The sequence below is a fragment of the Microtus oregoni genome, unplaced genomic scaffold, assembly GCF_018167655.1.
Source record: "Microtus oregoni isolate MIOR12 unplaced genomic scaffold, Mior012 000000F_ref0000247, whole genome shotgun sequence".
Classification (NCBI taxonomy): Eukaryota; Metazoa; Chordata; class Mammalia; order Rodentia; family Cricetidae; genus Microtus; species Microtus oregoni.
Window position 1 is genome coordinate 80,207,068 of NW_024543059.1, and position 23,003 is coordinate 80,230,070.

Genomic DNA, 23,003 nt, shown 5'->3' on the forward strand with positions numbered 1-23,003 from the left:
ATTTTAGGGATAATGGCGTAAAAAGAAGGGAGTCAAGTTTAGTTAGATCAGTTAGACATACCCTAAGTTCCTCCCTCTGGATTAAATTTCCGGGGGTGGGGGACAAACAAAAGTCCACCTCCTTGTTGGTTGTTTGTTTCTTTTTTTTTTTCCTATTTTTTTTTTTTAGATTTATTATGTATACAACATTCCTTCCATGCATGCCAGAAGGGGGCACCAGGTCTCATTATAGATGGCTGTGAGCCACCATGTGGTTGCTGGGAATTGAACTCAGGACCTCTGGAAGAGCAGTCAGTGCTCTTAACCTCTGAGCCATCTCTCCAGCCCCAGTTGTTTGTTTCAATGAGGAGTGATTCCATCACTCACTCCCATATGCTATTACTCTTGACTAATTTCAAGGCACCAAGAACACTGAGTGAGGGACTTGAGAGTGGTACAGTGTGATGTAGGCAGGATGGTTGGGACAAGGTATCGTGAGGACTTAGTATTCAACCTGAGCCCTGAACGTGTGAAGAAGTGAGCCAGGTGAGCAGGGAAGGGTGCTCCTGGAAATGGGAAAGAGTGAAAGAAAAACATGGCGTGGGAGAAGGGAACGTGACTTTGTGATCAAAGTCCATCAAGGAAGCCAAGACGGTTGACACTGAGGATGTTCCCTGTTATTGTTCCTGGAGACAGAAATCCTTCCCTCCAGGCCTGGAAGAGGCCGGGCAACTTCGCAGGGATAACCTCAATGGATGCCTTCCAAAGTGTGACCCAGTTAGAAGCCAATTTTAAGCTCTCCTTATGTCACCATTCAGATATTGCCTGTTGTTAAGAGCTGCAATCATTCTCCTCTTTGGTTACATCCTTGCTCTGTTGACCAGCTCATCACAGCTTTTGGTCTTGACGAGGCCCCATGAATATTGTCCATAATGTTAATTTTTAAAAGGTTTATTTTATTCTTCTCTCTCCCCTTCTTCCCCCTCCTCACTCCTCCTCTTCTTCTCTGTTCTCTCTCTCTCTCTCTCTCTCTCTCTCTCTCTCTCTCTTTCTCTCTGAATGCCCACCTGTAGTGGCTAAAAAAATGTGTCAGATCCTCTGAAGCTGAAGTCCAGGCAGCTGTGAGCCACCACCCGAGTGACTGGGATCTGAACCCAGGTCCTCCGCAAGAACAGCAAGTATTCTTAACCACAGAGTCATCTCTCCAGGGCCCCTACAGTTCATTTTGATTTTGAATAAGCAATCGTTTTGCTCTAATTAATATCTGTCTCTTGTCACCTCAACTACAGTATAGAATAAGAACTACATCTTTAAAATCCATTTGGGCTGTGGTCTCTTCCAACAGAAGGTGTTCACTAAAAGCGTTCTTCTTGAATGAGTATTCCATTCAACTATCTCACAGCCCAGAAACACAATAGAGAGAACTTAATCTCCCCCTCTCCCTCCCTTTTGCCAGGAAGATATGAGTAGCTAAAGTATTTGGTGCTATATATAGTCAGTTGATGTCAGCTGGATGCCAGTCTCTTCAGAGAGGCTCAGTCCCCAGTTTGAGTCGGAGCTAGGGACCATGCCGTTCCAGGTTCAAGGATAAAACCCATCAGGCCCAAGTGCCATCATATTCCACCTTCAGCGTTTTCCTCTACAATTGGGACCCACCCCTGCTGAAAAGTGCAGTCTGACAGTAAGGTGAGTATATTGTTTCCTAAAATGTCATATTAGTCAGTTGTCCCCAGAGGTCCAGAGTTGTGACTCATAAATTTGCCATTCTTTGCTCTAAAGGGAGGCTGTTGATGCCGACCTGAAATGTTAGCACCGAAGAGTTCTGGCTGAGGCTGGCCTCTTCCTCTGTCTCAGAGGGTGCTGGAAGGGATGTCCTCTGATGCTGGTGGGATGGCAGCCAGGAGAAAAGTACTAGCAGATGAAAACAAAAAACTAAAGTGTAGGGGAGAGAGGGGAGCATAAGGAAGCTGGCACTTTCATTGCTTCTCAGTGCAAAGTGGTCAACACACTGAAAGAAGGGGTCTGAGGCTGTGCCGTCCTCTGTCCCCTGAGGCATGGGCTGCTGATGAAAACCATGCACTGCAGACAGACAAGCAGTATGTGGTGGTCACTCAGTCAAAAGCAATGATAAATTCTTAATAAAGAAGAAAGATGTTCTCTTGCAGAAAGGATGGTCATAACGAGTTCTTTGCACCGTCTCAACAGTGTCCCTTTATTTTCAACAGGGAACCAAAACACCATGCTATCACACAGTGCCATGGTGAAGCAAAGGAAGCAGCAGGCATCAGCCATCACAAAGGAAATCCACGGAAACGGTACCCGCTAAAACCTCGTCATGGTCTTAATGCAGCGTGGCATAAGTAGAGGTCCCTTCTGTGGTGACTATTCTGTAGTTCATTTCCCACCCACCATAACAAACGTGAGGCTCTCGGGGTGCTGTAGAGAAACCTATGGTCATGGATCCCTTTGGAGCCCTCCTTTCTCATGGGGAGCTATTTTCAGATGGGCAGCTGCTGCAAAAGGAATGAGGCAGGCTGACAGCTGATGTGCAGTCTCCCGGCCCCTCGCGCTATCAGTGAGCATGATGCTTACGGGTTCTGCTGCTTTATAGATAATTTTCATACAACCCTGTGGTTTTTTGTTGTTCTATCTTGATTTCTTTGACTTTGTGTTACATCAAAAACTCTAAAATAGGTTCTCTCTGCCTTCTAAAGTTTTCAAAACAAAACAACCAACAGCGTAGGCTTTCATATTCATTGTATTCATTGTTTAAACCTGATACTTCAGGTATTCCCGTTCAGCAATTGATTTACTAACATATATTGCATGCAGAATCTACTTTTAATTTTGCTTTATGAAAAAAAATGGGGTTCTTCTAATCTCAAGACAACTTTATTTTTAATATATGATAGATGTAAGATATCAGTCCAATAATAAATAATATTGTTATTATTCTAAAATCCTAGCAAATAATTCTGGAAGGCCGTACGTTTTACTTGTTAAAAATAAGCAAATTTATTTTGTTCATGAATGAAAATGAGCATCCTGTTAACTTTTGAGTTGAATACACAGGTCCTTTTCAGGGCTGATCTGAGCCATTCCAGACAGGTTTGTGGAATTCGCAGGGTGTCCCTTCATGGTCGTGCAGCTGACAAGTGGGGAGCTGCACCATGAAAATATTCACATCTAGACGCATGAGCCCTGGGGAGGTATCTGGAAACCATGCCGAGTGTAGTGTTTCACATCATCCTTTCTGTAAAGCAAGCTGAACTACCAATCAAAGTGTTTTACATACCGGCCACATACCACAGTCATGTTGAAAGGGCACGGCTCGCCTTTAATCTCTTCCCTGTCAAGTCATTGTGCTGGCTTCTGCCTGTTTCCCAGGCTTTACGTTCATGCTAAATTCATTTAGAGTTAAATGAGAGTAATTCTGGCCTAGCAACCAAATTATATCAATCCAAAGTTTTGAAACCCCCCCCCCACTTCTTTTAAATTTGTGTGTATCTTCTGGTGATCTACTTTGGGCAATAATTTACTTGTTTGTGTCAATATGGCAAAAATCAGATGATAACTCAAGTTTGGGACTAAATTGTTTGTCGTAAAACCAGGCTTTGGCTAAATCACTTTCCATTATGTCATCATCATAATTGTCTTAGGCCATACCCCCCTGAACACAATTGACTCCATCTAATTACATCATAATCATAAGTAAGTAAATCCACTTAATATAATCTCATTTCAAATTATATGTTAGATTCTACTCTTTATTTGCTTGCCTATAGCTACAAAAGTAAAATTGTATTTTCATAATTTTTTATAAATATAACCATTGAAAGCTTTATTTTTAGAAAATATAAAGAAAATACACTTATATATAATTGGGAACACTACAACCTCCCCACCAGGAAGTCTTGGCCATGTGAAGGCCTTCCCTCCAACATTGGATGAGCTCCAGCCCAGGTAGAAGGAGCCCCAGACTCAGGCTTTATGATGTTGAATATTCTAGATAAGCTGGATAAGCAGACTCATCCAAGATAAAACAACTATATAGTTTGAAGCAGGACAAATACTTAATTCCTTTCTTTTCTTTCTGCTGGAGTCTTGCACGGAATTTAACTATTTGCATGCTGCAGGGAGTCGAGGACACTACAGCTGGGGAATGCCATCATCTAGACATAGAAATGAGATATGGACTTCAGAGAAAACATTTATAATGGGGATGAGTATATTTTAAAACATGTTGCAGTTATGAAACATCTGGATAGTTTAAAATGATATATGCTAGAGTTCTGATCTTAATTTTAAGAGTAATTAGTCTCCTTGTACATAAGAACAAATTATTAGAAAACCATGTGTTATTATTACTACACTCCAAAAACAACAATAATAATGAATGAGGTTCAGCCAACTGCAGTTCTTGTAGAGCTGAGGCCATAGCTGGGGATATAAGAGGGCAAGTTCCACATTCTATCCCTCTTACTATTAGAAGGACAAAATGCCTGAAAGAATTAGTGAAAAATTCTACCCATATGGACTAGAGTAAACTGGGTAGAACGAGTTTTTGAAATCGCTAGTTTCCATTTGCTTTCCCCATGTTGTTGCTCGATATGGACCCACTGTAATTTGGTGTCACATTATACACCAGAAGTGAATACATCACATGTCCAACGAAAAGCTGATAAAAGTGTCTAGGGCCTCCCAGAGGGCTCAGCAAGCTTGCTGTCAGGCTTGGAACCTGAATTCAATCTTTGGAATCCACACAATACACACACACATAAACACACACACTGAGAGAGACAGAGACACACAGAGAGAGAAACAGAGACAGACAGAGACCAAGAGATTGAATAAACAAATGTTAAAGAAGAAATGAATTTCCTGTTTCCAAGGCTCTCTGCCCAGTCGGCCTCACCGTAGTCCTGTACTGCATTCCTCTTGGCCTGAGAGGACCGAAAGGGGAGATGTGTTCTAGTGTTACTGTTGTAACAAAACCTCCATCCTCTACACAACAGCTTGCCAGCCGTGTTTGTGAGCATCTATGCGAGCATCTAAAAAGCACTGTGATGCAAGAATGAAGAAATCTTTTGTCTGCGTCTACACATGGATTAGCTGTGAGAACAAGAAAAGACAGTCCCTAACAGTCCCTACCCATAAGCCCTGTGTCATTTACCTGAATCTCTGTGGGTTTCCAGCATGCACTGTAATCTTCGCTCACTCCTTAACTCATTTCAAACCTGAAGACTAAACGAGGAGGGATAGGGATGTGTGACAAAGGAAGAGATGGGGTCATCAGAACTGATTAAGGACAAGCACTCTACAGTATGGCCAGGAAAGGAATTGGAGCTAAAACAGCCACAGGATGGACCAGGACTATGATGTCACTAGCAGTTCAGAGTCAGAGCCTCTTAACAGGAAGGGGACCTCCGTGTCTGCTGTGCTGGCTTGCTTGCCCCCTGCAGCCTTTCCTCCTGCCCTCTGGGAGGGCTTTGTTGTAATATGCTTTTGGGATTATTGTCTATTTCTTTATATAGTTTTCCTGGGGCACACTGAAGAGAATCAGGTTGGCGATTTTTGTAATTTCAGGGAAAGAGTTCAGCTTTGTGGTCTGAAATTCTGAACAGGGCACTGTGTAGATATGGCTTCACTGGTGCGTCTAACTCAGAAATACCGTATTTACATCTGTTGAGCTGCCGGGAGGCAGGAATGGATGTGCCTGTTTCTCCATCAGTAACAAAAAAAGGAATAATAATAGAATAATCGTATGGCCAGAAATCGCCAGGACTCTAGAGCACAAGGCCTTTCAGATGAAGGATCGTGTGAGGATCGGTTTTTACTTTTCCTGTCAAGCAAGATTTCAGTATCAAAATGATGACAACAGAAAGACCTAGTACATCTCCAAAACTTGGGATGGAGGAGGAGCAATTCAGTGCACGGGTTTGTGATAGTCCTTCAACTTTTCCACCAGCACTATCGTAAGGTCAAGGAGAAATAGAGCATCTTTTATTTTGAAAAATGGTGTGTAGTCACCCATAGAGGATTCGCTGTCTAAGCGCCTGACCTGATCAAGGTTCTTGAGAGAACAAAGCTGAATCCCATTTCACACTGATCAGCACCCTGCATTTCTCCAGAGCCTTTTGCTGGAAGAGGCTCCTCTCCTGCAGTCTCCGGGCAGCGCCGGATGAACTGTGGTGCAACTCAGAACACTGGTAATGGGATTTCCTAAATATTTACAGATCTTTAGAGCTAATCACACACTAATGGAAGCCTTTCTGAGTAATCTTAAAACTTAAATTGAAAGCCATCGGTGGGGGTGCATACCTTTAATCCAGCACCAGGGAGGAAGAGACAATTGAATCTCTGCAAGTTCAAGGGCAGCCTGGTCTACTGGAACGTAGTAAGTTCTAGGTTAGCCAGATCCATATAGTGAGACTCTGTCTCAAAAGCAAAAAACAAGCAAAAAACCTTAGCAACAATAACAACAACAAATGTCCCCAAAGCGACACAAAGATATCTGAAATAGGAACGCAAAGTGTCTCATATGGATTTCAAATTCATCTTCATTTAGAAAAAAAAATTATCAGTAAAATTCTATTAATTGGGAAAATTTTCAAGCATTATTCAAGATCACAGACTGGACTACAGTGTCTTCTGTTATGTGCTATATGGCATACAGTATATTAAAAGTAGACTTTATGAACTATTACTTGGAGCCCTTTGCAAGTGTGGCAAAGCATCTCTTTGTATCAGCAAGACCTCCTAAGTAAAGTGAGCTTCTGCCAGCTCTCCTCCTATGGGTGATACATCCTACTAAGGTTGCAGTCACCTGACAAGCATGAGCTAGCGATTTTAAAAGATCTTCGGCTTTAACTGCAATTGTCCGTTGGCGGATTAGATGCCTGGATCCGACTACAGTTCCATATCACTAGGGATGACCGCAGTCGGAAAGTATGTCTAGCAATCTTATTCTCAATGGATGATCTAATGCCTCAAAGACAACCTTCTAAGTCATGAGGGCGAGGATGTGTCTCATCGCTCGGGCACTGAGGTTAAAATGCCCGTTAAAACCCCGTGCTGGGGTGACACTAAAGGGCAGGGACACCTGAGCTTGGAATCTGTGTGCCTAGGGGTGGACAGCACTCTGCACTGAAGGTTAATGAATAATGAGAGCGATCATTCACTGGATTCTCAGCTCACAGCCAGTTCTGAACCTGTGACATCACACACTGAACTTTAAAGGGTGTGTGCAGGGCAACCTTGAGAATTCAGCTTATCTTTTGTTGTCTGTTTCTGCAAAGGATGTTGCCTAATATGTCCCTGACATAGGGACGCGACGCTTTGGTTGGGAGTTTGCCATGTTTTGTGTTGTAAATACGCCCACCATGGCCAACGTCAAGCTGCCATCATAGAGACACTGAATGAAGCGTGGGAAGAAACGTGCAGCAGCAACGCCACATAGGGACTCACAAAGCAGTGGTATGGCAAGCACTGCAGTGTTTTCAGATTTCCCTCATGCAGCTACAACAGACACGAACGACCTCAAGACCACATGGATAACAGCAAAGGTAGCCAGCCACTTAGAGAGCGATACCTTTTTAATAGTCGTTGCTCTTTTTACTGTGATTCGGCTAATTATGGAACTTGTTGCTTTTTGCTCATGGACTCACTGTGGTAGCTCAGGTTGGCCTTCAATTCGTGATCCTCCTGCCTCTGACTGCCGAATGCAGGATAACAGTGATATCCCACTATACATAGCCAGAAGATCTTTCTACTCATTGCTGGGAATGGAACAAGGCTTCACGTAGGTTAGGCAAGTACTCTCCCACTGAGCTACATTCATAACACTATATATAATGTGTGTGTGCGTGTGTGTGTACGCACAAGTTTTTAGGTACAAACTGGTCTTGAACTTAAGTTGACCTTGAGGCCCTGAGCCTTTGCCTCCACCCCCAGAGTCTGGGAGGCCAGGTGTGTATCAGCACCCCTGACTTCTCTCTGAATTTTAGCGATTGTGTCTCCACCGTGTAACTGCTGCCTTATAGAATTTCTGAAAATCTATGAGTCTGGTCTGTGAACCAGCATGCGTCCCAGCCGTCACTTTGTTTTCCATGCAGTGCTCCTGAGCTTAGCATCCCGAAGCTGTTCAGTCACTCACAGCCACTGTGGAGTGGGAGGGGAAATTAACATTGAGACGCTCCACATTGGGAGGCAACAAAGAACTTGAGAGTTGGTAAAGAACTGCCTGTTTTGTTCATTGTGTCGGTGTTGACATCCCAGGTTGACATCCAGCTTACTATGTAACTCAAGCTGGTAACGAACTCACAAATTATTCTGCATCCACTTCTGGCTTCTGGGATTACAGACATGTACCCACCCTCTCCTCTAAGACTAACACTCATTGCAAAATTTTTCCTGGATTTACAATATAAGGTTCATAAAAAATTAAAACCAGAAGGAAATTCAAACCATAAAAGAGTCGTGATTCAGGGCCTTGGATACAATGGAAATACTAGTAACTGTGTGTAGATTCTATGGCAGAGATGCACAGAAGCTGAGCTGGCTGGGAAAGATGTCCACTCCGCTTTTCTTACCTCCCCCCTTCATGCAGGGTGCTTGGGGCCAGGCACAGCATGAATGGTGCTTCTCCAAGACTAGACGGTGGAGTTGGAGGGAGCATGCATGCACTTCAGGGTTAGGCAAAGCTCAAGCTGATGAATGGAAACATGGGGAGAAAAGCAAAGCTTATTAATATAAATATGGAGCAGTTCTGTTTGAAAAGTCACAAAATGGAAAGCTTAAATTTTACTAATAGCATGATAGCTAGCTTTTATTCATTCTTCTTATGTGCCTGGTAACATGGGCGTAACTAAATATAATTGAACTGTATTTAATACCAACTCCTTGCAGTAATTATTATTCTCATGATTATTAGCTGAACATTAGTGATGAGGAGATAGAGGTTTGGACAAAATAAGCAACATACGTGATCGCGCACTGCTAAAATGATGAGTTCAGGATGGACCCCCGAGGCCAATCTACTGAAGCACATGTCAATCACTTATTATAATGTAGAGCAGGAAGCAAATTATACAACGGAACAAGTGTTTTAAAATGCTTTCTTTAGGATTTTCATGAATGTAAATATTGTTTTCCAGATGTAGATGGCATGAACCTGGGCAAAAAAGTCAGTATCCCCAGAGACATCATGATTGAAGAATTGTCCCATTTCGGTAATCGTGGTGCCAGACTCTTTAAGATGCGTCAAAGAAGATCTGACAAGTACACCTTTGAAAATTTCCAGTATGAATCAAAGGCACAAATAAATGTAGGTACAACTGAACCGTGAGTATCTACATGAATTAACAGCATACCTAAGTTGGTACGTGTTACCAGGCTCCCAAACAAGTTCCTCTACGTCTCTGCTTTCGGTTGATTCTATTAGACCCTTTTATTCAGGGTGATGAATAGCTTAGGTGGTTCAATAAAGAAAGCATTATGTATGATGTGAGAATGCTTTTTGTGTTCACTAGGGACATTGTGAGCTGTAGATTTGGCACTGAGGAACTGGCCTGTTTTGCTAGGAGGGTGGACAGTGAGTGGAGAGAACTGGTACCGATGTTTCCAAGCCTTATCACCTACAATTTGTGGTGGAAACATTCCCAAAGCACACAGAGGACCACAAAGCAAGGATGAGCATTGTTTTTGCTGTGTACATCCTGGCCCTGTAAATGCTGAGAACAGCAAACTCTATCAGTCTTGTTGCAAAGTTTTAATTCTACATGGTCATGACAGAGCCATCATGGACGTAACTGTGTGGGCTAGTAAGCATCAAAACCTTACCATTTTAAATTATGTTTTCCAGCTGGGTGTGATGTTCCACACCTGTAACCCCAGCATTCTGAAGGCATAAGTAGAAGGATCACTCACAAGTTCAAGGCAAACTTGGGCTATATAGTGAGTTCCAAGCCAGCCGAAACTACATAGTGAGACCTTATCCCAAACTAACAAAAATCAGATTTTACATGTGTTAGCATCATGTTCGTTTAAGCAGTCTTTGAGAGAAATTGTAGAGAAGGTAGTTCATTAAAGGCAGATGAACAGTTAAGGCAGAATGACTTTATTTATTTTTTTATTACTTATTTCCTTGTTATACTTACTAAGAGCTGAATGAAAGAAAAATTGAAATAGAGTCTCACTATGCAGCCCTGGCTGGCCTGAAACTTTCTGTGTAGACCAAGCTGATCTTGAACTCACAGAGATTTGCCTACCTCCTCTACCTAATGACTGTGCCACTAGGCCAGGCTTATATTAAGATTTTGAGAGCTGAGGATTTAACGTAAAGATTGAATCCTTGCCAGGCTTGTTCAAGGCCCCACATTCAATCCCCAGAACTACAATCAATCAATCAATAATTGTAGCTTAATTCTAGTTTTAATTGTGAATTCAGTTAGACATAAAATCCTGCTCAACTACAGTATTTCCATTTGCGAAGGATAGTTCTTTGCTTGAAATCATGGGTAAATATATGTTATTTTAGCCTATTATTATACACAACACCCTCTCCTCTAGATAGAAGATATCTGTGGCTAGTTCAGCATGAGCTGGAAATAATCTGCACTTATCTGACGGTTTATTATGTAACTGCATTCATAAAGGAATAACAACAAAGAAGACCTTTTATGAAGTAACATGAAATCGGTGGATTAAGGAAAGCCTTGCAAAGTCACCTGCAAGTTGAGACATTTCAGTAAATGAATAATGTCTGTTTTCATGACTCCCTCTTATGCTGCAAGCACTTAACTACTGCTTTGAAGAAGATCCGTGACAATGGTTCTCAACCTTCCTAATGCTGAGACCCTTTAATACAGTTCCTCATGTGGTGGTGAGCCCCCACCCCATAAAATTATTTTTGTTACTACTTCACAACTGTAATTTTGTTACCGTTATAAACTGTATGACACCTATGTTTTCCAACGGTCTTAGGTGACCCCTTTGAAAGGACTGCAACCCACGGTTGAAAACCATTGTGCATGGGTTTAAAACTGTCCTTATGAACGTAACATAATCTCTCATCATGGCAATCTTAAATTGTTGACAATAATCTTATATATCTGTTTTCAGTTATAATACATGTATGATTTGAGAATTTTTTACTGTTGCAAGAAAATTGGGCACTAAATGATTGATAGAATCCCAAGCAGTCATACTAAAGCAATTTAATGATAAATAATTCAGAGTAGTAAACACTAATAGTGATTGTAAAGGCAGTAATTACTCTATCTTTAAATGTTGTGTGTTTTTATCAGCTCTGGACAAAGGATGGATTTATTTGCCTTTGAATTTCCGACATAGTTTCTACAACATAATAGGTACTCAATAAATACTTGCCCAAGGTGTAAGTTAATGGACAAGAGTAGGCATTCTTTTAAAAATTCCTGCCATGTTAACAATGTGCCACAGTGCAGTGGCTCTGGCATCCTGCATGGCATCACGCGTGGCCTTCCTCATATTCCTCAGGCGTGTTTTAGAAGTAAAATCAGGTCACAAAGAGGTTGTACGGTCAGATGGCATCTTAGAGAGGATGTGAGTCCCTTTATTTTGTAGACAAGAACAGAAATTAAGAAAGGCAGAGAAGCTTGTAAATTAACTAATCACATTGTTGATAGGAGAATTAAGACTAAACCCTCAGTGCCTGGTTCCCAGGCCAGAGTTGCCTTTTAACGTATCTTGAGCCATTAACCTAATTATTGATTACATTTTCTGGAGAATGCTTTTACTCTTCCCCATCCATTGAGCTACAGACACTCTAAAAATAATTACTTACCTGTATCATTCCCTTGTTATTATAATATTTAGTATCTCATATAGAGGATAATATGAATCAAATCCCCAATAACCAAAGCCATCATTTCTACTATTAAGTTATCATCGTTTATTATTTATTCCCTCCTAAAATAGTTTAGTTTGTTATGATATTAGACTGCCACATTCCATTTTTATCCAAAATATTTATTAATATATCAAAATAAAAACTTCTGATTTTTTAGAGAAAAATAATCCAATTCTTAAATAAGACTAACCAAGCTATCTCAGGAGTATTAATATTTATTTATTATTTTTTGTTTAAAAACAATTTCTTTAGATTTGGTGTAAAGTTTACAATGAACCCTCCTTTTTTGTTATTACTTCAGAAATCGTGTAACATGTGTTACATACTTGTTTTTAACTTGCATGCTTTTGGCCTACAATGTTCTATTCTGGTCTCGTTTTCTTTAGAGTTAGCCTCACTAAACTAAAAAAAATCACGTTCATTTTTTGCGTCAACCTTTCAGACAGGAAGTACAGATGCTGAACATAATAATTTAAGGCTTATGTCACAGTCAGTCACCAGCGGCACATCATGGTGCTTTGTTTGCACACTATCCTATGATAATAGAAGTCTGGCCCCTTCCTGCTAATGACTAACCAGAGTTGATGTTCCTGTTCATTGCAAGCCTCAGGAGAAGCTTCCAGCAGGCTAGAATCATAATCCCTAAAATGAATACAGGTAGGATTTCCTGTCCCTATAGGTGAAATTCATTCCATAGATAGCTTCTAGAAACTCTACAGCAGGTGATTCTTTACCCATTATGTTTTGTACCTCCCCACATTTTCTCAATGGTTTTTTAGTTTGCAGTTGAAGTTGGTAAAATATTAATACAGTAAATTAAGTAAAACATGAGGTAGATGGTAAATTCAAACTGTAAAACATCAAATTATATACAAATGTGAAGTGCTTTATATTTAGTAATTATTAAAAATAACCTTTAAAACATTTTTGAGACAGAGTTTCACTGTGTAGTCCTGGCTTCAGACTCCCAGTGATCCATCTGCATCTGCTTCATGAGTACTGAGAATAAGAAAAATAGTCAAGGAAGATATACACATGGAGACTAAAGTGGAAAAAAAGACACGCCCACTGATAGATGCAATGGGGGCACAAATTTTATGGGCGTAATCAACCACTAAGTACAATAACTGTCAATAGAACTAAGAACTTGTTACTGCAAAGGTCGGGGGAGTTTAAGGAAGTGGGGGAGAATCTTGGAGGAATTTGTGGAGGGAAATGAATATGATTAAAATACATTGTATAACATTCTCAAAAGATGAATAGAAACATTATTTTATAAAAGAATCTCTAGATCAAATGTTTGGCCAATATGCTTTGTTTTATTAGATTGGTAAAGATATTAAAAGTAAGCATATTTCTCGCAGTGATGTTATGAACAGAAATCAAATAAACTGAGGGGAAGCTCTATATTGTCATGCACACAGTAATGCTAACTTAATTTTGGTTTTAATTTTTGTCAAATGGATTATAGCCTGACATACACAAAGGTTTTTATTGAACTGCTCAACTTTATTACAATGTAAATTACTGAGGTCCTGAGAAACAATACAGTGCCATTATATTTAATTTCTTGATATGCAAATGGAAGCTTACAATATGCTATTACTGTGCATAATGGTTTCATCTTACTTTTGAACAATTACAGCACAATATTGCCATGCAGAATGGGAAAATTGATGGCAGCAACCTTGAAGGTGGTCCACAGCAAGCCCCCTCGACTCCTCCCAACACCCCAGATCCACGAAGTCCCCCAAATCCAGAGAACATTGCACCAGGTAACAAACCACCTTCAAATGGAACAGTAGAATTTCTGTGTATCTAAAAATACTACTCCATGACATTTAAATGGTATAGCTTTTCTCATTCACTATATTTTGTGTGTAAGTTTAAGACAAAAATACAATTGAAGTTTAAAAGAATCATGTAAAATATTTATAATAGTTATATATTCTTTAAGACAGTTCATGGTATTCCTTTTTAAAATTTTTATTGATTTGGGTTTGTGTGTGTGTGTGTGTATTTGAGTGTATGTGTGTGTAAGAGAGAGTACATGTTTATAGATGTGTGTGAGAGAGAGCATGTGTGCACTTGTATGAGTGTGTGTAAAAGAGGGAGTGTGTTTGAATGTATGTGTGAGAGAATGTATGTATGAGTGTATGTGAGAGAGTGTATGAGTGTGTGTGAGTGTGTAGGGTGTGCGTGTCTATGTGTCAGTGTGTGTGAGGTGGGGGGACTTCTGCCCAGTGCGTGTGGAGGTAGGAGACAGCTCCCAGTAGTCGGCTTTTCCACTGGTTTCTGTTCTTGGAAAGGATTTATATGCGGTCTGGAAAACATAGACTTAGTTAGATGTAAGGGGCTCATTACTTTAATCCCAGCACTCCGAAAGCTAAGGCAGAAGGTTTATGACTAATAGGCTAGTCTGGGCTACTAAGACCCTGTCTCAAAAGAAACAAATAATATCAACAATAACAACAAAACCCATTTAAAAACATGGCTTTTAATTTGTTTTAAAAACAAATCCCATTAAGTTAATATGCATCATTTAGAAATATTATTACCTTCTGAGAGATATTTAGGAAAAACTATATTAGTTCATTGATAACTTTCAAAATAACCTACAGAAAGTACTTTTTGTCTTTGAAAATTCAAATATTTCCTTAAAAGCATTATGCAAAGTAGATTTTTTTAATTTACGGAATTGAACTGTGAAATGAGTAATAGTATCTCTTGGGTTCTAGAAAATGGATAAACAATTTAGGAGAAACACTGCAGGGATTTTCCTCAGAGTAGTAATGAGCTATTCCTGAATGCAGGTGAGCCAACTCACTAATATTTAATCTTTAAAGAAAAATATGTTGAACATCAATCACTGCTGAGCTTGATAGTTTAGAAGCATTCTGACTGATCACATTGAGCAAAGCCATAGAAAAACATACCAAAATAACACTGCAGAAGAATGAGTAAATACAATTAAACTGCACAATATTCTAAGATTAATATGGTAACAAAGTTCTTCAATAGTTCCAAACAAAAGTTGTGGCAGAAAGCAAGCTTTTGGGTCACAGTAGGTTAAATTCCACACCCGTTCTGTTCACTCGTTCGTTTTTATTTTACTATTGCACTGTTAAAAAGAAAATTATTTATTTTGGTTTGATGTCTTAAAATCTTTAAAACAAAGAAAACAAGGTAGGGTGAGAACTAAATATGATGAGTATAGTCTTTAAGATATAATGAGTACTTGATTAATCTTTAAAATTTTATTTATTTAATTTTAAAATTTAAATTAAAATACAATTATATTACTTCCTCCTTTTCTTTCCTCCCTCCAGCCCCTTCCATGTGCCCTTCCTCCAACCCCTCTTCACTCTCAAATTGATAGCTTTCTTTTAAAATTATTACATATATGTTATATATGTCTGCATGTGTATGTATATTGCCATTACATAGATATGAAAAAATGAATAAATATAATCTATTGAGTCTATTTATGTTTGTGTGTATATTGCTTCAGGGGTGATTATTTTGTATTGGATGAACAAATGGGGGGACTCGATCTTGGGAGAGGGTAATTCTCCTCTCAGTAATCATTAGTAGTCTATATCATCATTTTTGCATTATTGCTAATACTTAAATTTTTTCTTTTTCCTTTTTGTTTGATTGTTTATTTTGTTTTTTGCTTGAGACAGGGTTTCTCTGTTTAACAGCTCTGGCTGTCTTGGATCTTGCTCTATAGACCAGGCTGGCCTCGAACTCCGAGATCTGCCTGCCTCTACTTCCTGAGTGCTGGGATTAAAGGCGTGCCCCACCACAGCCTGGTTAAAATTTTTAGCTCGGTAAAAATTTTAAAGGGTGAAGAACTTCATAACAATAAGGCTACAGTGAGTACTCAGATATTCTTTAAAATAATAAATTTTTTAGTCTTATGTAAAGTAACAAAAAAGCACATTTAAAAATAATAGTTTGACTTAAATGAATGTGATACATAGTCAAGAGAAAATAACATGATTTGGAAAAGCAAATCATTAGAATAATAAGTGTTAGTTAATAATAATGATGATTGATGGTGAAAATAATAATAGTAAGGTCCTTTCTAAGATCCTTAAACTTAAAAGAGTTTTTAAATGTCTCCAATTGGCTGCTTTCCGGTGACTTATAGAAAGCGTGCGTCATAAACTTACCCCAGCAAGAGACACTAAATGCAGAACCGCGTTAGGTGGCATTTAGAAACGGAGGGCGCTCTGTTGATTCCCTTTTGCTCTTTTCCAAAGGATACTCTGGACCCCTGAAGGAAATCCCTCCTGAAAGGTTCAACACTACGGCCGTCCCTAAGTACTACCAGTCACCCTGGGAGCAGGCCATTGGCGGCGACCCTGAGCTCCTGGAGGCTCTGTACCCGAAACTCTTCAAGCCCGAAGGAAAGGCGGAACTGCCGGATTACAGGAGCTTCAACAGGTAACTCGGTTATCCAGCGTGACTCGGTGATCCAGCGTGACTCGGTGGATTTGTGAAACCCAGACATTCTCACTGCTGGGCAGGGAGTAGAATCCTCTGTAGGAAACCAAGTTCGATCTTAAAATAATCTAAGTACAAACACAGGTGTCTAAATCAAAGTGGACACTCCTTTCTCTGCACTATTACTGATACTCGGAAAGTTTTATCTGGCTAATTCACTGGGGTCTGTATGAAGAACTTCATAAAAATAATGAAAAATTTAAATGTTACCATTTACTTATTACTTATTATTTCTTTAAATTTCCCCATCTTGTTTGTGTGGTGGGAGGTCAGCACGCAGGCCACAGTGCACTTGCAAAGATCAGAGGAGAATCTGCAGGGGTCTGTTTGTGTCCTACCAAGTAAGACCCAGAGACTGAACTCAGGTCATCAGGACTGCAGGTGCCTTTACCTGTTGAACTGCCTTGCAGGTGAAATATTTTTTAAGTGATTGAAAAGCCATGAATATAGTCAAATATCTTGAAGACCAAAATCTCAGAGAAAAGCAAAAGGAAATTTTAGAATCTAAACCCAATATTTGACACCACTTTTTTTTGGGGGGGGGGCATTCACCGGTAAAACATACAAGGCTGAGGGCATGAGCCGAACTGAGCAGTTTGGAGAGTTGGACAAGCAGGAACGAATTAGGCTCCTTCACGGAGAAGCCCTGCTGTCTACTCCCGACTCTCTGAAAGACATCGCTAGCACACTCCTCTGGAGTAAAGGCAAGCAGTAGACCAGCTTCAACACACTCAACGTGGCTTCAATCTGCGCTGTCAAGCTGGGCGAACACCACCTCCTTTCAGCCACACGGCGGCAGTGACAAAGCTGGTCCGTTTGGAAGACACAGTGTTTAGGCTCAAATCATTATTATGATTGTTAAGTTTCTATCAACTTTTTATTATGGTAAAACACATGGTAAAAGTTGAACAACGTCAACCACTTCTTAAAAGATGTGTGTCTTTTATTTACGTGGATGGGTGTTTTGCCTGGATCTATGTGCACCGCGTGTGCTCATGATGCCCACGGAGGTCAGGAAAGAGCATGAGGTCCCCTGGAACTGGAGCTACAGATGGTAGCGTGCCACCATTTAAGTGCTGGGAGCCTAGAAACCTGCAAGAGCGGGGGCATGCCCTTAACTGCTGAGCCATCTTCCCTACCCCTTGCTCCTCTGAATACATCTTTTTGTTCTTTTATTCCTTTCATATGTATTCAAACTCCATGCTACATTGACAGACAAGAAATAAACTGAGAGACAGGAAACTCCTAGCTGTGCTTCAAATTGCTATATGATCTTAGGTTCAATATTTAGCTTAATTTTCTTATCTGTAGAATATATTTTATATTTTATGATTAAAGTGCCTTTAAATATAGCACAGTTTTTTGCTATTTAGTAGAATAATTTATTTTTCAAGTTTCTGGGCAAATGTTTTAACTTTTAGAAAAAAATAACAATTATTGTGAGTATATTATGCATCTAGTGTTGTTTAATTTTACAAATGGACTACCATCAGGATAAACAAGAAAGCATCAATCTGTGAATCTGAAAGAAACAGGCTTATTACTCACTCCAGAGATGATGTGATATGAAAACCATCTTAACTCAGACCTATTGCTGATAAGTTAGTATTATGGAAATTATAGAGATACAATTTCATCTTAAAAGAAGACTTGAAGTCTTTCCACTGGACATTTTTGCTCCACTAACTTGGAGTGAAGCTTCAGAGTATTTCCGTGGACCCACAGCGCCTTGCAGGCAGTCTGCCACTCTGGATGCTTCTGTGCTCTCTTTAATGCCCTTGGAGAGGGTAACGGAGCCCAAATCAACAGGATGTCCTGTCTGTGGCTGCAAAGGAAAGAAAAGAAAAACAGTTTTCCAAACAGCAACCCCCGCTGGGCCAGTGGTGGGAGCTCAAAAGTGGACGATGGAAGGGCTGGAAAACCACTCTCGGTTTCTTGGGAAAAATAAACTACCATTGGTTAAAAAGAGAGAAGACAGGGCACTAGAGCGGAACCTCAGCACTGGGCTGGGCGCTGGGGAGAGCTCCCTCTGAGATTTAATCCAGAAAATAATTTTAAAATGAGCAAATGTCATTTCTGGAATAGCTATAAAATCACTTGACCTAATTCTGCGTACTTCAGAAATGCTAGACTCCAGCCTCTTCATCTAATGCGTATAGCCATGCTTGGTCCAGGGGCTCTCTTATTCCTACCTAGTCTCTCTCTCTCTCTCTCTCTCTCTCTCTCTCTCTCTCTCTCTCTTCCTCTGTTATTCCTACCTAGTCTCTCTCTGTGTGTGTCTCTCTCTCTTCCCCTTCCCTCTCCCTCTCTCTCTTCCTTCCCCCTCCCCCTTTCCTCTCTTCGTGTTCTTACTGAGCCCAAGTCCTTGCACATGCTAGGCATGGGCTCTACTACTGACTGAGCTCTATCTCCAGTCTAAAATAATTAATAAATTGGGAAGGAGGGCTCTGTGTTATCTTACCAAGTTTTCCCGGTGAGTGAATTTAAACTGTGCTCTTCATCCTCGTAATAAGTAACATGTTTTATTTTTCTTCGTGGTACTTCTCATTGCCTCCTGTGTGGCCAATCCATTCTCATTCAATGAATCTCCCTCTTTAATGCAGACACCAGTGAAATGTACCACTTTGTCCTATTTTTACCATGATTTTAGAATTTATAATGGCACCTGAGACCTAGAAGGCATTCATTAAACATCTATGTTAATAATGAATTGATCTTGTATAATGTTTGGGAAGCCCTGAATGTTAAGCAATTTATCTTAGAATATTGGTTGTCAACCTGTGGTTCATGACCCCTCTGTGAGTCAAATGACCCACTCCCTCTTCCTCCCCTAGACAAGCAGATTTACCCACAACCCCCTTCAAAGGGGTGACTCTTTTTGGCTGAGAGCTTCTCACTTCTTTCAAGAAAGTTATACTCTAACAATCATTGGCTCCGATCGTGATTTCACTGCTCTCTTATTCTGCCGGAAGCTTGAATGTCCTCAATGTCAGCTCTCACTTGTTTAATCTGTTGTGTCTCTGCTTCCTGTACATTCTGGGAGACTTTTCCAATGTAATTCAGTACAGCATACCTTTACTACAGGACGACAACTTGACTGGCTTCTAAAGGGGTTACAGTTTCTTTGAGAGTAACGGCGATGCCTTTGGTTTCTTCTTACAGTCTTCTAGCACATTCTGAGAAACAATGGATTTTCATAATAATTTTCATAATTGCTCTTTGGTATTCCTTTTTTACTTATTTTGTTTTATTTTTTAAAACAATCTTATTTTGCATACCAATTCCAGCCCCCTCTCCCTTCCACCCTCGCACTTCCCCTACCTTCTCCCCATGGTATTTGGTATTCTTTTTTTTTTTTTTTTTGGTTTTTTTGAGACAGGGTTTCTCTGTGGCTTTGGAGCCTGTTCCTGGAACTAGCTCTATAGACCAGGCTGGTCTCGGTCGGTATTTGGTATTCTTATGTGAACTAAGATAATAAGTGGTAATGGAGGCATATGGTTTTACTAGAAAAAATATAGCTGAATACTGAAAAGGTGGAACACCAAGACTGTTTCTAGAAATATACACATTTTAAGCATCTGGCCAAGAAGAACCCAATGATGGGAATGTAACCCAGGTGGAGGATGCTTGCCAGATTGCACAAAGTCCTGAGCTTGACCCTGAGCACAACAAAACAAACAGAAAACCCTGAATCCAACACATAAGGAGAAACCCATGTCACATGTGTGAATAAAGATAATAGATTAAAAAATCAGGACTCAACTTAAATTGATACAGGCTCAATTTTAAGAACTTACTGTCATATTGTTACAAAACAACAAATATTGCAGCGTTCGAAGAAAAACAAACATGATGGGCAGTGTCCAGTGAGCATTTCAAAACATGATTTTGTTTTAGAAATTTGACAAAATTTTCAAGTCAGTATATAAAATTTCAAGTGTTTCTGAACTAATAATCTTACAATATTTTTAGAATTTATAATAGTTTAGAAAGATAGGTCTTCTTCTTTTCCCTGAACTTTCTGAAATTTTATCTGCCTTTGACTCTTCTCTGTCGTGGACATGTTGTTACATTCTAACGGCTAAGCTCTCCTCCTCAGAAGGTAGTTTAAATGTCATTTTTTTTTTCCCAGAGAAATATTTGCGACAATTCAGTCTACAGAAACTAAACACTCACTTATTCACAGAATCAGCCTAGTTATATGTGCTGCATAGTTCATCACTGTGAAATAGTTTCTTGTGTTGGTTTGATTTGCTATGCCCCCATCACTGCTTGAGATCTGGAACTGTATTATCCACATTGGTCTTTTAAAACCACGCCCGCCAATGAATGTGCAAATAATGCCTGGCATAAAACAAGTGAGAAATGTATCTGAGCTCCTGTATGCAATGGCAGAGGTTAGATTTTTATTCAGAGATAAATAGGGAAATTTTGAAATTTTTTGTTTGCTTATTTGGAGATTTTGTTTTAATTACGACATATCTCCCTGCCCTTTCTTCCCTCTAAACCCTTCCATATGCCCCTACCTGCTCTCCTTCAAATTCATGGCCTCTTTTTCACAGATTTTGAAATTTCTAAGATGAAGACAGAAACATATACCCAAGACAATTTCTCACCTTTAAAGAATTCACAAATGTCCCTAAGCAGATAATAATCTTAAAATCATGCATGAACAGTACAATCTACCATGCCCCCAAGTACCACATGGTTAATAGAAACAACCTCTAGCCCAGGAATCTAATGAAGGGAGTGTGGGCAGGGGTAGTCGGAGGGAAGTTAGACCTGAAATGCTACAGACAGCAAAAGCTTTTGGTTGTAATGATTCAGGGAACAGATTTGTTCAAAGATAAAAGTTCATACAAAGGGTCTTTGCAGTAATTTGTCCTTTATCTGTTTTCCTATCAACGTATGGACCTTCAATGAAATAGCTTGATTCCAGGGACTCAAACTGAAAAATATCAGTTGGCGTCCATAAAACAATGAAATTGCTTGCATTTTTATGATGAATAAAAATTGAATATTAATCATTATTTGCTTTTCTTTTGATTCCCACAGAGTTGCCACTCCGTTTGGAGGTTTTGAAAAAGCATCAAAAATGGTTAAATTCAAAGTTCCAGACTTTGAATTCCTACTGCTAACAGATCCCAGGTTCATGGCCTTTGCCAATCCTCTTTCAGGCAGACGGTCCTTTAACAGGACTCCGAAGGGATGGATATCTGAGAATATTCCTGTAGTGATAACAACTGAACCTACAGAAGATGCCGCTGTGCCAGAATCAGACGACCTGTGACAGGGAAGCCGGACACGCCTCGGAAAGCTCTGCCTATAGAAGTTGCTGCTATCCTACTTGCTGGCAAAACCATTTAAGTTATTCATTACTAAAATCATTTAATGGCAGTTAAGTGGATTCCATTTCATGGCATTTAATTTGAATTGAACAATTAAATTCTTATTTAAAAAACTTTTAAGTCACATGTGTTTTTTCATAACTTTATTTTCCTATTCAGTTTTGTTTTCCATAATCTAGAGTTTTCATTGTGAAGGCTCAGGTGGAAAAGTAACTAACAGAAGTTTTCTTTGTTTCAATGAGTTATTCCAGAAAACTTACACTGGATTTAGAGTGTACAGTAGGGTATGTGGGGCCATTCGGAATTTTATCCGAGGGGCGAGAGTTGTGTGAGATGCTCTACAGATGTTATTGCTGAAGATGAGGGTCAGGTACTTCCTGTTTGGTACCATGTAGCATAGCGCATTTGGATACGTGCTCTCTTTAGCTGTGAGTAGAACTATAAATGCCTATGTGTTTTTTACTTGTTTGAAATTGTTAACGCTCTTGAGTTAGAATGGGTTATTGAATTTGTCTACTATTGTTAAAAAGACTAGGAGGTGATGGTCCAGGGAACAGAACCTAATACCATTGCAGCTTGAAAGACTGACGTGTTCTTAGAGTCCAAGTTCCCAAATCTCAATGCTATTGCTTGACTTTCTTTGGACCACCAGCTCCCAAATAATGGCATGAAGACTTCTTATTAATTATGAATGTTTGGCCTTAGCTTAGGCTTGTTCCCAACTAACTCTTATAACTTAAATTAACCCATTTATATTAATCTATGTTCCGCCACGTGGCTCGTTACCTCAGCTCAGTACTGTGCATCCCACCTCCTTGGTGTCTGGCTGGTGAATTCTACCTCTCTTCTTCTCAGAGTTCCCATCTCTCCTCAGACGTCCGGCGTATCTTCCCCTGCCTAGCTACTGGCCATTCAGCTCTTTATTAAACAATGAGACGGTGCCTTGGCAGAGATACATCTTCACAGTGTACAAGAAAAAAACCCACAATACAACACAACGTATTGATTAGGCGTATATTTACACATAAATTTTACAAGAGTAACAACATACATTAACTATATGAGCAATTGTATAAAATTTGAATTAGCAACTTTCTTTTAAATTGGTCAACTAGTCAAATTCTAGTCAAATTCAAATCAGTGAATTGCATACAATAAAATAAAATAAAGAATACAAAAGGTTCTCAAAGCAATGTAGCCCACATCCACCACAAGATATCTGAATACAGTAATTAAAAACTAATAAAGTTAAAAATATATCTTAAATATGAATG

The 23,003-nt window shown here is 39.7% G+C and overlaps 1 protein-coding gene across 2 annotated transcripts; it reads left to right on the forward strand.

Moving 5' to 3' along the window:
• Positions 1-1,507: 1,507 nt before the first annotated feature.
• Myoz2 (myozenin 2) lies at positions 1,508-21,832 on the forward strand. 2 transcript variants are annotated; one of them, XM_041654659.1, is made up of 6 exons: positions 1,508-1,665; positions 2,205-2,294; positions 9,135-9,304; positions 13,515-13,644; positions 16,138-16,321; positions 21,437-21,832. In XM_041654659.1, exons 2-6 carry the CDS (start codon positions 2,219-2,221, stop codon positions 21,669-21,671), a joined length of 795 nt encoding a protein of 264 aa, XP_041510593.1. In that variant the 5' UTR covers positions 1,508-1,665; positions 2,205-2,218; the 3' UTR covers positions 21,672-21,832. The 2 variants fall into 2 exon arrangements, with proteins under 2 accessions (XP_041510593.1, XP_041510601.1); XM_041654667.1 differs by lacking the exons at positions 1,508-1,665; positions 2,205-2,294 and adding an exon at positions 7,524-7,544.
• The last annotated feature ends 1,171 nt before the right edge of the window (positions 21,833-23,003 follow it).

What these genes read in the sequence shown, in the direction of transcription:
- Myoz2 (XM_041654659.1), top strand. Translation starts at nt 2,219, where the DNA reads ATGCTATCACACAGTGCCATGGTGAAGCAAAGGAAGCAGCAGGCATCA. An exon ending in AAAGGAAATCCACGGAAACG is followed by an intron (nt 2,295 to 9,134) that starts GTACCCGCTAAA and finishes ATTGTTTTCCAG; the next exon opens with ATGTAGATGGCATGAACCTG. An exon ending in TCCAGAGAACATTGCACCAG is followed by an intron (nt 13,645 to 16,137) that starts GTAACAAACCAC and finishes TCTTTTCCAAAG; the next exon opens with GATACTCTGGACCCCTGAAG.